The sequence below is a fragment of the Pocillopora damicornis genome, chromosome 2, assembly GCF_964200805.1.
Source record: "Pocillopora damicornis chromosome 2, jaPocDami1.2, whole genome shotgun sequence".
NCBI lineage: Eukaryota > Metazoa > Cnidaria > Anthozoa > Scleractinia > Pocilloporidae > Pocillopora > Pocillopora damicornis.
The window spans coordinates 11784819-11798543 of NC_142671.1; the positions used below are offsets into that span (position 1 = coordinate 11784819).

At 39.3% G+C, this 13725-nt stretch overlaps 3 protein-coding genes and 1 pseudogene across 4 annotated transcripts in view; 1 reads left to right on the forward strand and 3 right to left on the reverse strand.

Annotated features, from left to right (window-relative positions):
* Positions 1–13725, reverse strand: part of LOC149049901 (fibroblast growth factor receptor-like) — a 49932-nt gene that overhangs the window by 22013 nt on the left and 14194 nt on the right. The gene's annotated exons all lie outside the window — the stretch shown is intronic.
* The window catches only part of LOC149049902 (uncharacterized), a 46731-nt pseudogene that overhangs the window by 15292 nt on the left and 17714 nt on the right, over positions 1–13725 (forward strand). The window lies entirely within an intron of this gene.
* On the reverse strand, positions 8691–11047 carry LOC149049906 (receptor-type tyrosine-protein phosphatase S-like). Its single transcript, XM_089195592.1, has 3 exons — positions 10688–11047; positions 10066–10223; positions 8691–9406 (listed from the first exon to the last, which is right to left on the reverse strand). The coding sequence occupies exons 1-3, from the start codon at positions 10908–10910 to the stop codon at positions 9344–9346; spliced, it is 444 nt and encodes a 147-aa protein (XP_089051718.1). The 5' UTR covers positions 10911–11047; the 3' UTR covers positions 8691–9343.
* LOC149049907 (fibroblast growth factor receptor 4-like) overlaps positions 11819–13725 on the reverse strand; it is a 41051-nt gene continuing 39144 nt past the window's right edge. Inside the window, exons 11-14 of the mRNA XM_089195549.1 lie at positions 13524–13594; positions 12976–13016; positions 12421–12520; positions 11819–12148 (exon numbers count right to left, since the gene is read on the reverse strand). Of these exons, the coding sequence (XP_089051675.1) occupies positions 11968–12148; positions 12421–12520; positions 12976–13016; positions 13524–13594 (393 nt within the window). The 3' untranslated portion in view covers positions 11819–11967. The remainder of the gene's footprint in view (positions 12149–12420; positions 12521–12975; positions 13017–13523; positions 13595–13725) is intronic.

Consider the following 13725-nt stretch of genomic DNA (forward strand, 5'->3'; position numbering starts at 1 on the left):
CAACATCTTCCTATGCAGAGTAGCGTGTCACAAACTTATTAGGATCCCTGTAAAAGCCAGAAATTTTTAAAAAGCTGGCTTATCATTAGCTAGTTCCCTATTGATTGAAGTGTCAAAAATTGTAAAAATAAAACTGTCACTGATGATTATATTCATAGACGAAAAAGACCTGGGTAATAGTTATACTTACCAGATTTGGTGTTACATGTTGCAGCATCGCCCGTGACTGACGAGAAGTGCAGTAGAGAATTGGCAACAAGAACTTGTAGCAGGATAACCTTTGTTGTGTCTCCTCTCCAGAATGTGTTAACCATCATGATATGCTGTCGAATAGTTTTTGTTTCTGGTTCAAAAGAAAGGAAAAAAGGAAAGAACTCCATGTAACTCCAGTTTTCATACTGGGTGTCTTCTTAATGTGCGGCCCTGCACGTACATTTGTTTTAGAAGATTACATTTATAACAAATATCTTGGTACAAGGGCCGTATGCAATGGTGTGAGCAGAGCTTGTAAAAGTTGCATGAGCATATGTTGGTCCTTGCAAGATTAAATGTGCAAGAAGACATGATAAAAAAACCAAAAGTGCAATATATGTGATAAAATTTGCTGAGTTTAGGCGAGGCGGATGGGAAAATATTTGGTTCTCGGTCATGATAATAACCTCGACACAAACATGCTCTAATCGAATGTTTTCCCAGCCGGCCTTCCCTTTCAGTTAATAAGTGCATATAGTGTAGTGTTCTCAACTGCGATTGGAAAACAATCGATGGTAAGTAGTAAAGTCTTTATACAGGTCCAAGTGGCCCATGGGGCCGGCGCTTAACTCCGGTTTCCTTAGCATGAAGCGGCTAGGAGTATTGCTACTCCCGCCTGGATGGGATGCTAGTCTATTGCAGGGTAACCCCCAGCATATTTGCTGATACCCATTTGTACACCTGGGTGAAGAGAAGCACTGTGAGAGTAAAGTATCTTGTCTAAGAACACAACACAATGACCCCGGCCGGCGCCAGGGCTCGAACCGGGACCAATCGATCTGGAGACGAGCGCACTAACCACGAGGCCACCGCGCCTCCACAAAAGTAAATATTTCGTTAAAAAAAAAACGGTTTTCGTTAAAAAAAAACGGTTTAAACGGCATGAAGGCGAAAAAATACCACAGAAGAGTTCATTGACATTTTATTTAACTTTGTTGAGATATTCAGACCAAGATTTTACGTGGATATGCAATTTTCAGAGCTTTATTCATAACCTAGGCTAGATTTCCGCCGCTCTCTCGTGTCGACTCCTTGCTCCTCCCCTGGTGGGTTCGGGCGGAGGAGCGCGGGCTCATATTCCCGAACAGCGGCCGATAATCGAGCCTATTCATAATCCTCATAGATTTTTTTCGTGTCATGTGAACCACGAACACACAGTGTGGTCTGCCTGTGATACAATTTCTAAGTGTCGACAAACGAGCGATATTTTAGTACGCCAGACTCGGAGAGTTAGACCACTGAAAAACCACATTAATTTTTGGAATTGCTTGACATATCTAAACAAACATCTGATATTCGTAGGAAGTTTGAAAGAACCTTTGAGTGTCGACAATCAAGTGATATTAAAGTATGCTCAAGCTCGAAGAATTTGTCCACCAAAAAGCCAAATCAATATTTGGAATCGCTTGACATTTCTAGACCAACATCTGATATTCTCAAGAAATTTTGGAAGAACCTTTGAGTGGAAATTCTGTGAAAATTTCTGACAGCCGGGAATTTAGTCACATCGTTTTAAAATACAGCTATTGTCTGTGTTGATATAAAAAAATGTCAAATGCCACCGATCGTTTGTGATCATGACGAGCTTTGCGTCGGAAAAAATTTTTATGCAAATTAGCTGGCTTTGCATAAGTATTCAAGCCAAGGTTTGACGCCTCTTGGTGGCATGAGGTGTTCGCTGAACATTCCAGGACATCCGATAATCGCTACAGAAAGGTTAATAAAGCTCCCCTTGAATGAAATGAATCACCAGTTGGAGTCGAAATTGATGGTTATAACTTTGTTTACTAAAATCGCCCTGTTAAATCGGGTGGAGGTGTTGGCTTGTATGTATCAGACAATCTTGATTTTAGAATTCGCACCGATATTTATGCTGATGAAGCTGAGGTGATGGAAGCATTGTTCATTGAGATCATTCGACCCCATGAGAAAAATATCATTGTTGGTATAATTTATCGCCCTCCAAATCAAAATGTAAATGATTTCGTGACCAGAATGAACGAAATATTAGGGAAAATATCTCGGGACAACAAGATATGCTATATAATAGGAGATTTTAATTTGAATCTGCTAAAAAATCAAAACCACAACGCCACCGGGGAATTCCTAGATGGCCTGTATTCTCACCTGTTTTTTCCGTTAATCACGTTACCTTCTCGAATTACTTCTCACACTGCAACTCTGATTGACAACATTTTTTCTAACCATGTCGAGCGCAGTTATTTGAAGTCTGGACTATTAATAACGGATATTTCGGACCATCTGCCTATCTTTTCCATTTGCTTCGATCATAAGTGTACCCGCGAACACCAAGAGAACATATTTGTCCGTGACAAAAGCGAGCTAAACATTTCCAACTTCCTAGAGGAATTAGACTGTATTGATTGGCTCAATATAGACGGGTATAATGATTCTAAAATCTGCTACAGCAAATTTCTTGAGCGATACACTAAAGCTTACGAAACACATTTTCCTTTGAAGAAACTGAAGCGTCGCCTTCACTTTAGGAAACCGTGGATATCCCAGGGCTTACTTAAATCTGTCAAGCAGAAAAACAAACTATACAAGCAGTATATTTCAAACCCCTCTCTCTGGAACGAAGCGAAATATAAAACATATAAGAACAAACTGAATCACTCCCTACGAATCGCGAAACGTTTATATTATGATAAGAGGCTAAGCGAGTCAAAATCCAATATAAGAGCCACTTGGCGTCTGCTTAATGAGGTCCTAAACAGCAAGAAATTGAGACCTAAACCCAACTCTGTGTTTAAGGTTGATGATCAAGATATTTCTGACCCAATGGAGATTGCTAATCGATTTTGCCATTACTTCAGCAATATTGGACCAAACCTCGCTAAACGAATTCAATCTACGACCTCGTATAAGAATTTTCTTCCTGGTCATTTCCCTCAGTCAATGTTCCTAAATTTAGCAACTCAGGAGGAGATTATAGATATCGCATCTACGTTTCCGGCGGGAAAATCGGCTGGGTATGACAATATCCCTATGTCTATCATAAAGCGATCTATATGCAGCGTTTCCTCTCCATTAACACACATTGTAAATCTCTCCATTACTCATGGTATCGTTCCGGATGAATTGAAAATTGCTCGTGTCATACCTATTTTTAAATCAGGTGACAAAGCTCTCTTCAGCAACTACAGACCTATTTCTGTTCTACCGTGCTTTTCAAAGTTTTTGGAACGAATAATTTACAACCGTATTATAAATTATCTCAATGACTCCGATGTCTTATGTGATAATCAATATGGCTTTAGAAAAAATCGCTCTCCTAGCCTTGCGCTTATCGATTTGTGTGACAAAATTTCTTCTGCATTTGATAGAAAAGAACATGCCATTGGAGTATTCCTAGATCTTTCGAAAGCATTCGATACGGTAAATCACGACATTCTTTTTGACAAACTCAATCATTATGGGATCCGTGGTCTGGCACTAGAATGGGTCAAAAGTTATTTTTCTGAGAGGACACAATTTGTCGAATTTAATAACGTTAGATCTGCCCCACAGGGGATTCCCTGTGGGGTGCCTCAAGGTTCTATTCTTGGTCCCTTATTTTTTATCCTGTATGTTAATGATTTGAACAATGCTTCCCTGCTTGATGCAATCTTGTTCGCTGATGATACAAACTTATTTATCTCCCATAACGATCCTGTTTACCTAATTAACACATTAAATAGAGAATTAAACAAATTGTCAACCTGGTTTGCAGCAAACCGGCTCTCCTTGAATTTAGCCAAGACTAATTTTATGGTATTCAAGCCTTGGCAAAAGAAGCAATCCTTTGAATTTCAAGTTTTCATAAATGAGCAGCCTATTCTTCGTGTTTCTGAGACCATGTTTTTGGGTGTTTTATTAGATGACAATTTGACCTGAAAATCGCATATATCCTTAACAGCAAATAAATTATCCAATAATTATTATCTCTCTACTCACTCCCTTCGCACTTTATACAATTCTATGATCCTTCCATATTTGTATTATTGCAACTTAGCTTGGGCTGGTACCTATAAGTCAAACCTTCAAAGAATTGTAACCTTACAGAAACGTGCGTTAAGAATAGTAAGCAATTCTACATACATTGCCCATACTGGCCCTATTTTAAAGGAACTTAAACTCTTAAAATTTCATGATATCCATTCGTTTCAATTAGGTACTTTTATGTTTTCATTCGAGAACTCTACACTCCCTTCCAAATTCAATAACTTTTTTTTACTGAATAGTCAAATCCACAATTATAATACTAGGAATGCTCAGTCCTTCCGTTTGCCACTGTGCAGAACGAACACCAGGAAGTTTTCAATTTACTTTCAAGGTCCAAACTTTTATAATTCGCTAAATTCTGACATAACTAGTTCTCCCTCCTCCGCTTCTTTTAAAAGAAAGCTTAAGGAATTTCTCCTCTCTAAGTATTAGCTTCTGTAAGGCAGTAATTCTTAACTAACTTACTTAATATGTGTGTGCGTGTGTGTGTGTGTACGTGTGCGCGGTCAAAGTTAATTACCATAAGTCCATATTGTAATTCTAATATAAGACTAGTTATTTTAAGTGAGAAAGCCTGACTTGTTATAAGCCTCGTGGTTTCTTTCAGGTTTTCTCGCCATTTATTTTCTGTCATCAATTTTCTTCATTTTTTTTTCCATCTGTAAATGTCGTATATGGCAAATAAATATTGTATTGTATTGTAAATGGAAAAAACCACAACTTCCGATGATCACATTTCTAATCATTTTCAGGATACAACTTTACTTTGTTCGCTCACTTTCCAGAAACAAGAGTCCAGAGAAATGCCTTATACAAACTTAACGGGTCTAATTCTAAAAAACCTAAGGGGCGGTACGCTAAGCTTATTTTCTCTGTAGAGACAATAAATGTCTTAAAGAAGACAACAGCAAATCATTAACACAAGGTTCACAAATGGTCCTGACCAAATGTTACAGAAACGTGTAACAGGAACACTTTAAAACATGTAAAAAGAAGAAACTAAAAAATAGCCTAAAAAGCGGCACCGGTAAAGCTGATTTCACCTCCATGATCGAAGACCTAAGCCTATTAAGGTTAACTCCAACAAACCCTCCTTTACACAGAACTTTAAAGTCCAGAAACTATGTTGATTAGAAAATCCAGAGAATACACATCGCTTTCAACTGATGGTCTCCCCGTTTGGCCTACAAGCTTCGGCGCAATGCAACTATTCTTACAATGACCTTTTATGTACGAAGGTTTTGGAACGGTACTTTTAGCTTTCCCGAAGACATCGCTCTTGCCAAAATCGACTATAACAGGCGAGAAGTCAGTCTAAAACACGGTTATTGCATTTTAGGTCATTGTGAACAAATTCACACGTATGAATATCGTCTTACGCGTCTGCTGCGTAAGGAGAGTAAAGAATAGGTTAAAAATAATACTCAGGCATACACTACCCAGGAGGGTATAGAACAGATTAAAAATAACATTCAGGTATATACTAGCCAAGAGGGTATAGAACAGATTAAAAGTAACCCTCAGGTATACACTACCCAAGAGGGTATAGAACAGATTAAAAATAACCCTTAGGTATATACCAGCCAAGGAAAAGGCAGATGTCTTTTAAAACGAACTTTGCAACGATTTTGCTTACTGTCGAGATGGTTGGCAAGGCTTGAAATATTAAAACAGATCGAAATCAGTAAACCTAGGAAAACGGCCCCAGTAATTTTTGAGTGGTTCATTGTTAGGCGCTCACTTGTCAGTTGAAGACTGGCTTACTTTCAATCCGTGTTCGTCAGGTTTACCGCCTCGCAACTTACCAGTCCGAATGGCTATGACTTGTAGTGATTTCGTCCTTGTCCTTGTCCTCGTCCAATAGCTCTCTATTTTTTTGGTGTCTGTTTAAGTCGGATGTCCTTTCTTTGAATTAAAACCGGCCTGAACATGCCTTGATAGGCTAAGACGATTTTGATGGCTCCCTGTAGGGATGGTGGAATTAAAAATTCTTTGAATTCATGATCTACCGAAAACGTGGTTCAGCCGAGTGAAGATAAAATACCATTGCTACTCATATTGCGGGTGAAACAAGACGAAAATGTTGAAACTGTTCAAAATGTGGATGCGTTTAGCAGCTGAACATTCGGCCACCGTCATATTTATTTTAGCTGGCAGAAGCAAAGTAAGAACTTTGGAATGTAAGATATTTTTAAAAACTTATAACGTTATCCTCTAAGTTCATCATGACCCTTGTAAATAGCCCGAAACAACTTTAATAAGGGGTAAACTTCTCGAAGTTTCTAAATAGGTTACAAGTGAAACGTAATACCTGACAAAGTGCATAAAATACTTTTAACGATTCGATGACGATATTTAAACTAGACCCTGTGAGCAGGGTAACTGGGATACCTGGATAGTACTGGATCCTTGGAATCAAGTGTAGTGATACTACTGGTGTCGGACTAGTATACTGAAATAGTGAGCTCAAGTCTGGCCAAGGGCATACACCTACTTCAAAACATAGGCACGCTATGCATGCAAGAGTTATTTTTTGTAGGGTGGGTGGATTACTTGAAACATTGTAAGTGGTCTACATTCTTACAAAAGGAAAGAAGAGTATTAACGCGGAAAAGAACGAAAATGTCGAATTACCTCACACACAGGTATTTTTTGGTAGATTATGTGTTGTGCGAATAAATGTAACCAAAAATAAACTGTATTGATACCACGGATACCTGTTAATACAAAATGTAGACAGCAGACCGCAGACCGGATACAAAATATAGACTGCAGACTTCAGAGAGGATACAAAATGCAGACTGAGAATCTGAAGAGTTTCTATGTCTGGTATATAATGTCATCTTACAGCTTATCGAGCGTCAAGCAATCGCTTTTCCGCGATCAGCCTTCACGATTATTTGCACTATTATGGAAAATTCCTGGCCCATTTCTTGATGAAAATCGATCGTAATATAATTTAAAGCCTTCGATATGGTCTTCTTACTATGCGCACCAGTTGCTTGGTGTGAAGTCTGTACAGATTTTACTGTTATGATTGGGCTACCACAGGTATCCCAGTAATAACCCCTTCATTGACATTTCCCTGAAACTAAAGGTCTCTAAACTCAAATCGAGTGAATTGGAAAATCAAGTTAAATACTTAAGCGAAATGTGACTTCTCAACCAGCACTTCTGAAAAACTACCCTTGAAAGCATTTTCTTGTTGTAGCCGACCAAATAACAACAATTTACCTGTATCAACTCGTCCAAACTCTCTTGCAACCTGTTCCCTAATGTGGTGTTTCGGCTGAGTTAGTAGCTCATCTTCCTGTGGCAGCTCGGAGTTTTTATAGTGTGGTCCCTTTAGCCGCTTCCTTTTTCGCTGTCTGAATCAGCCGCCATTTTGAATTTGACCATATATGGTCTGGTGCCCTAATCCCTTCTTCAAGTTCTCTCTGACAGCTTTTACTTAGGTAGTAAAATAATTGGTAAAAGGTACCCGGAGTTACTCTGGTTTTGCTTGCTCTCTCACCATGACAACGATTCACCATGACAATAACGCGAGAAGACCTGTGAAAGAAGGACAATAGGGAAAGGAGGAAAAAAGGTAGAAAAGGAGATTGGAAGATAAGCAAATAGAGTAGGTTATTTTTTCGTGTGCTAAGATTATCTCGCGTCAGAAGGCCCCTCAACAACACTGAATGCTGAACGACCGTGTGCTTATTCAAATCCATCCTACTAATGAAGTTGGTTGGTTGCTAACTTAGGTTTTTTTCCACATCATCGCTTTCGGAGTTTCATGTAAGCTTTATATGGGGCAGCGGTCGACAGTAGTCGATGATGCTGACAAATCATCAGCTGCTCTATTGTGATTAGAAGTCATCTTATGTTTTTTCGTTTGGTACGAAAAACGGTAGACTGAAGGCACTGGCTGGTATTACAGGGAGCACGATCCCTGGTCAACGCTATCAAGGCAAGACGAACTTGTAATTAAACAATTGATACAAGGAAAGGAAGTGTAATATTGTGTCAGGACAACGTGAAGAAAGGACAGATTTTCTTGTATCGTGTTTTGGGCCTTGTCATGGTGAATCTCTGGCAAAGCTTGAGACTTCTCTGTAATCTCTCAGGATGGCGAGACAGAGAAAGCATCTTACCAGTCAAGTTGAGACACGAGATCAGATGAAACTGTCGCGAGAGCTGAGTGAGATGATTTGGATCGAAGACAACTGATGGAAGGCAGTTAACGCCAGCTCTCGGGAAATAAGGTATGCTCACGAGTGATAGGGGAAGGACAGTTACGAAAGTGATTTAAATGGGGAAGGGCGGTTGGAGAGGAGATTTTTTAAATACCTAAGATAATATTTCTTATTGCGAAAATGCGCGGACTCTCCCTAAAAGACAAGAGTAACGGCTCAGGACTAATTACTTTAATAACAGTTGCTAGGAAATCCACAACACCACGCCACTTTTAATTGCAGCCTAGTTGCTTATGGTTCACCTGTACTCCAGCACTTATTACAAAGATTAACAAGTGATCAATTTTAATTGATTCTACTTGTAGCTACTTTACAATGTTTATATCTTTCTAGAAAAGTTCTATGATTTTAAATTTTACAATTTCTGACACTAGAAATTTAATTATCAATTATCTGATAGCACCTTTTTCTCTAATGTCCTGTGTATCACTAATATCGCTAACTCTTGGTTATCCTTATGTTCTGGATTGTTTCTTTCTAACCAGCAGATGAATAAATTAACCCTGTCTATCGGGTATGATCATGAAAAGAGGCGAATCTAAAAACACTACGAAGGATCCATCACTTCGTCAAATTATGGGCAAAGTTTAAAATTTAAAAAAATGCAGTAAATTTTCTCTCGGAACCACGGAAAAATCGATGATTTACGGTAAGGCAAATGCAAGCAGTAAGACTTTTTCGATCAAAAGAAAACGGTCTCAGCACTTTTGTGATACGCTACGGCTCCTACGGGAACTAGAAAGACCTGGGTATTAGTGTATTCATGTGCACGTACAGCAAACTAACGCAAACAGATTAGCACTAGGATTCTGCATACGATTCCAAGACGAGAGAGAAATTTGACGCTACTCGATCTGTTTAAATTCGTTCTTTCCCTCCTCACAGTCGTTTGCAGGATTGAAAGTGACCTGCCAACAAATGGAAAAGCATAGAGTATTCATTATTGAGAGTATAGAAAGAAAGACTTATTCAATATTGAGAATGTAGGTAGAAGGACCTCTCTCATAAAAGTGAGAATCTATTATATAGTGTTAGCTCAATCATAGGCTGCTTTTGTATATTTTAAAACCTTGTCGAAAAAAAAAACGCTTAGAATCACTGAGCGGACTCCGCGGTTCCCTTAAAGAAGGAGGATGATTTGGACGAAACTTAACTTCCTAAAGTGAAGAACATCGTTCGAACTCCAAGGATGATCGAGAGCTTCGTTAGAACAATCACTGTTCAGAAGGAGTGTAAGGCTTGACCATAAGCAGGGGATTACATGATTCCCCGAGTTCACATTCCCTTTTTAAGCGGTCAGCACCTGTCGTTCCGATAAAAGGGTGCCAAGAGAGAAAGCTTTGGGAACGTAATTTCTATTCCTAATCTTAACGAATTGCGTTTGTTGGTTCCTACAAAAGATACAGTGATTCTACATTCTAGTTGACAACAAGGGTGGCACGGTGAGGGGGGGGGGGAGGGGGAAGGGAGAAGGCATAGTGGGAAGGTAGGGTGTACAACGATTTGTCAAAAAAGATGGCCTCTTGATTTGGAGAAATCAAAGAGATATTTATACATTAAAACTTACCTTTCCACGGCGTTTGATAGTTCTGAACCAAAACCCCACACATATTCCACCGATGAAGACACCGACGAAGGTAGCAATTATAGCGTAAGATAAAGTAGAGAAACTAATCTGGGGGGAGGTTGACCGTATTTCCTTTTCTGACTCTTGGCTCGTGATTTCTAAAAGGGAAGTGACAACAAGACATGCTTACTGTGGTGAAAGTATTTCAGAGGATTAATTAAACCGAAAGACTAACCAGTACTTTCTGACAACTTTGTGCAAAGATCATCCAGTTTCAGTTTCTTCAGTAGGCTCACTATGAGTATGAACTACTACCATACATCCAGCCTACTTAGTACGCTGTTAAAGAGAAGGCAAGTTACACGTGCACGCGAGGGTCGACACCCGTAAATTCTCGCCCACGCTCATTGTCATTAAATCACTCGCGCTCAGCGCCTCAACATCCTCATATGCAGGGTAGTGTGTCACCAACTTATTAGGGCCCCTGAAGCAGAATAAATTTTAGCCTAGGGTTGGACTAAACAGAGAGAAGGAGTGAGAAGTAAAACATTTCTTTGCAATGTTTATTGGCCAAAGTCAACTGAATAAGGCTAAAATTTCCAACAATGTAAGGGAGTCTTACCTAACTCTTTTATGTACAAGAAGGCCGCTGACGATGTCCTCTCACCAGCACTGTTGCTTGCAACGCACTGATATTTGCCATTATCTTCTATCTTCACTTCCGTTATTATCAGCTGACTGTGATTATTTTTGTTATCTGAAACAACCCTGGCTCTCACATTGGATGTTACTGCATATGAATTGTTGTTCTTCATCCATGAGGTGGCTGGTGTTGGAAGACCCATGGCAGTACAGTTAATGATCAAGGGGTAGATTGAAACCCCTCAAATAAGCGCCCCTATTCTTTTTCAGTGATATCTCTGTAGGAGTACCAGTACATTGAGATCAACCAGGTTCATTTTCCTTTATTGCTTACTTAAGGCTTATAATACAAAAACAGTGGTCTTTGTCTCAGGTTCTCAACTATTACGTCCATGTGAGCGCACAGTTCCTTCAAACGAATGATCTCGTCGTCGTCCAATTTTGTGACCACAACTGTTTGGCTGGTCGTTTTAGCCAGGAAGGATCCAGGGACAGAAAGTCCGTTTTCCAGTCTTCTTGATCCTCTTCAAATAAGCATGGTGCAATTCGCAACGAACTTTTAAATACAGACAATTGTACCCATTTCCGGCTAATGAATGAAAGCATTTCATATTTACATCCTCTCATTAATTAAGCGGAGTTGACTAATTTACCAACACAGGAGCTGCTTTCATGAAAATTACCAAGGAAAAAAAAAAGGACTGAGTTTCTTTAGCCCACGAGCATAACAACAACTAAGATTTCTATGACTTTCTTTTTCACCTAGCTTATTGGTAACAAGATGAACAGCTCATTCAATTCAAGACTACTCAATTTTGAAATACAGCACAACATGGCGCTTGGTGCTGGATTTTCACCCCACTCATTTTACTTCTACTTCAAATCAATTCTGCTAATGATTTCATCCTCCATGATGTTGATGTATGTCCTCTGGAACAGAAGAATCAAAGCGATGAAAAAATGACAGGTTGGATACACGTAGGAAGCTCAGTAATGATAATAGTGATAATGGATAATAATGACAAAAGGAACAAGCGAGCGGATGAGAAAAGATGAAAAACAGAACCCAAGAAAGACCAATTAAACCTAATACACACGAATTTTCCTTTGGATGTAATTTTAATTTTAATAAGCCATTTACTACGAAGAGAGTTTCGATTTTTGCTGCCATTTCCTTGGACGTATATGACTCCTCGTTAGATGCAAGTCTCTCCGGCATTTGAAAACTGGAGGGGTTGAAAATGTTTCCGCGTAATCTACTCAAGTGTAATTAATTGAAAAATGGAAAAGTTGAATGAGGAAGGAAGCAGTAGGGAATGGCTTAAATCCAGTTTCACTCACCTTTACTTCTCTTAAGAGGTATTCCAGCTGATTCACGATGTCAGTAAACGAAGGTCTCATCAAAGGATTCTCGTTCCAACAAGAGCTCATTAACGTATACCTACAAATGCATTGCATCATTCTTTTATTTTGAAGACCTCTTTAGTCAACTAGCTCACTCAATCTTCACCCAACCAAACTACGGAGCTTCCATGACAGCGACATCCCAAATAGGTAGAGTTCCCATATCTTACGGGAGGCAGAGTATTTCATTGACCCAGTCACGTGACAAATGCCTCAAGCTACTTAAATAATGGAAAAAGTGTCGACTGTTAACATGTAAGCAAATATGTGTAAGAAATAGACGGTCTTACAAATGATCGAAACACTTACAGTTCTTCCGAACATTGGTGAGGACGAGGCATTCGATAACCCGTAGAGAGCCGACTTACCAGGGAAAGTGGTGATTCGATGTCAGGGTATGGCAACTCACCTGTAAAGCAAAATAACGAAGTTTGCTCGATGGTAATAGCTTTAAGTTTAAAAACTTAATGGATTATTAACGTGTTACTAACCGAGCCGAGGTTGTGGCAGTACGGACTGAGCGCAGCCAGGTGCGCACTAAAACAACCGAGGTCCAATATTCCACAGTAAGACTCAAGCAAGCGAGGTTAGTCATATAAGTAGTTTGTTATGAGTCACTCGGACCAAACTTGTTAATATTGTATTCGCCGACTTTCGCGAACGAAAATATTCAGTGTATGATCGTCTTCTTGGAACGGTCAGTATGGACAAACCCCGACCCAAACTAATGACCGCTGGCCGAATTTAGTGAATTCACTGAACGCTTGAATTTACCAATTTACCTCAGGATCACTTCGCCAGATGATGAAGAGTTTTAATGTAGCTCTCCTAGGCATAGAAATCATCGAACGTTTATAGACCTACCATGTGTTGCTATTTCCGAAAGTAGTATGCCGAACGACCAACTGAAAATGATTAAGAAAAAGGACGCGTTCAGTTAAGGGTATCTACGCGTTCAGTTAAGGGTATCTACTGTTTTCGGAAAATGAAATAGCGGAATTTTTGAAAATAAGTGTAAGAAATTAACAAGTGAAAGTTCATCATAAAAATTATATATATATATAACTTTTAGGAATTCTTAGATTCCAAGCGACCACTCAATTGTAGGTTGAAAGTGTACCAGAGTCGTGAGTTATCACGGTATAAGCCGTCGAATGATACCGGTTGCTGATAATGCGATCTAACCTGGCTTGGGACACTATTAAGAGGCAATTTGTTCAAGATATATACATGGACATCGAGTAGAATACAAAGGGAGGAAAAAAGGAGAAGAGGAACTCCTCTCCAACATTTTTCTCGGTACGTAAAAATCTCAGCGGCCTTACGTGCCTCAATCTTGACCAAACATATTGATGGTGGACAAGGCTACCCCTTCCACGTCAGACAACGTATGTTTCTTTTTGTTTACTTACACATCGCTCTTGGATGTATAAACTCGATCTCGAAGAGATTCCAAAGACGACCATCTCCATGGAATTTTAATCTGTTGATAAAGGTAGCTTAAAAAAAGCTATTCTGTATCATTACGTAATATTTAATGAACAAGCACAGAAGGTATCATGCCAACCAAAGCGTATGCTCGCCTAATTTAGAAGGAAATAATGAAATTTAGCC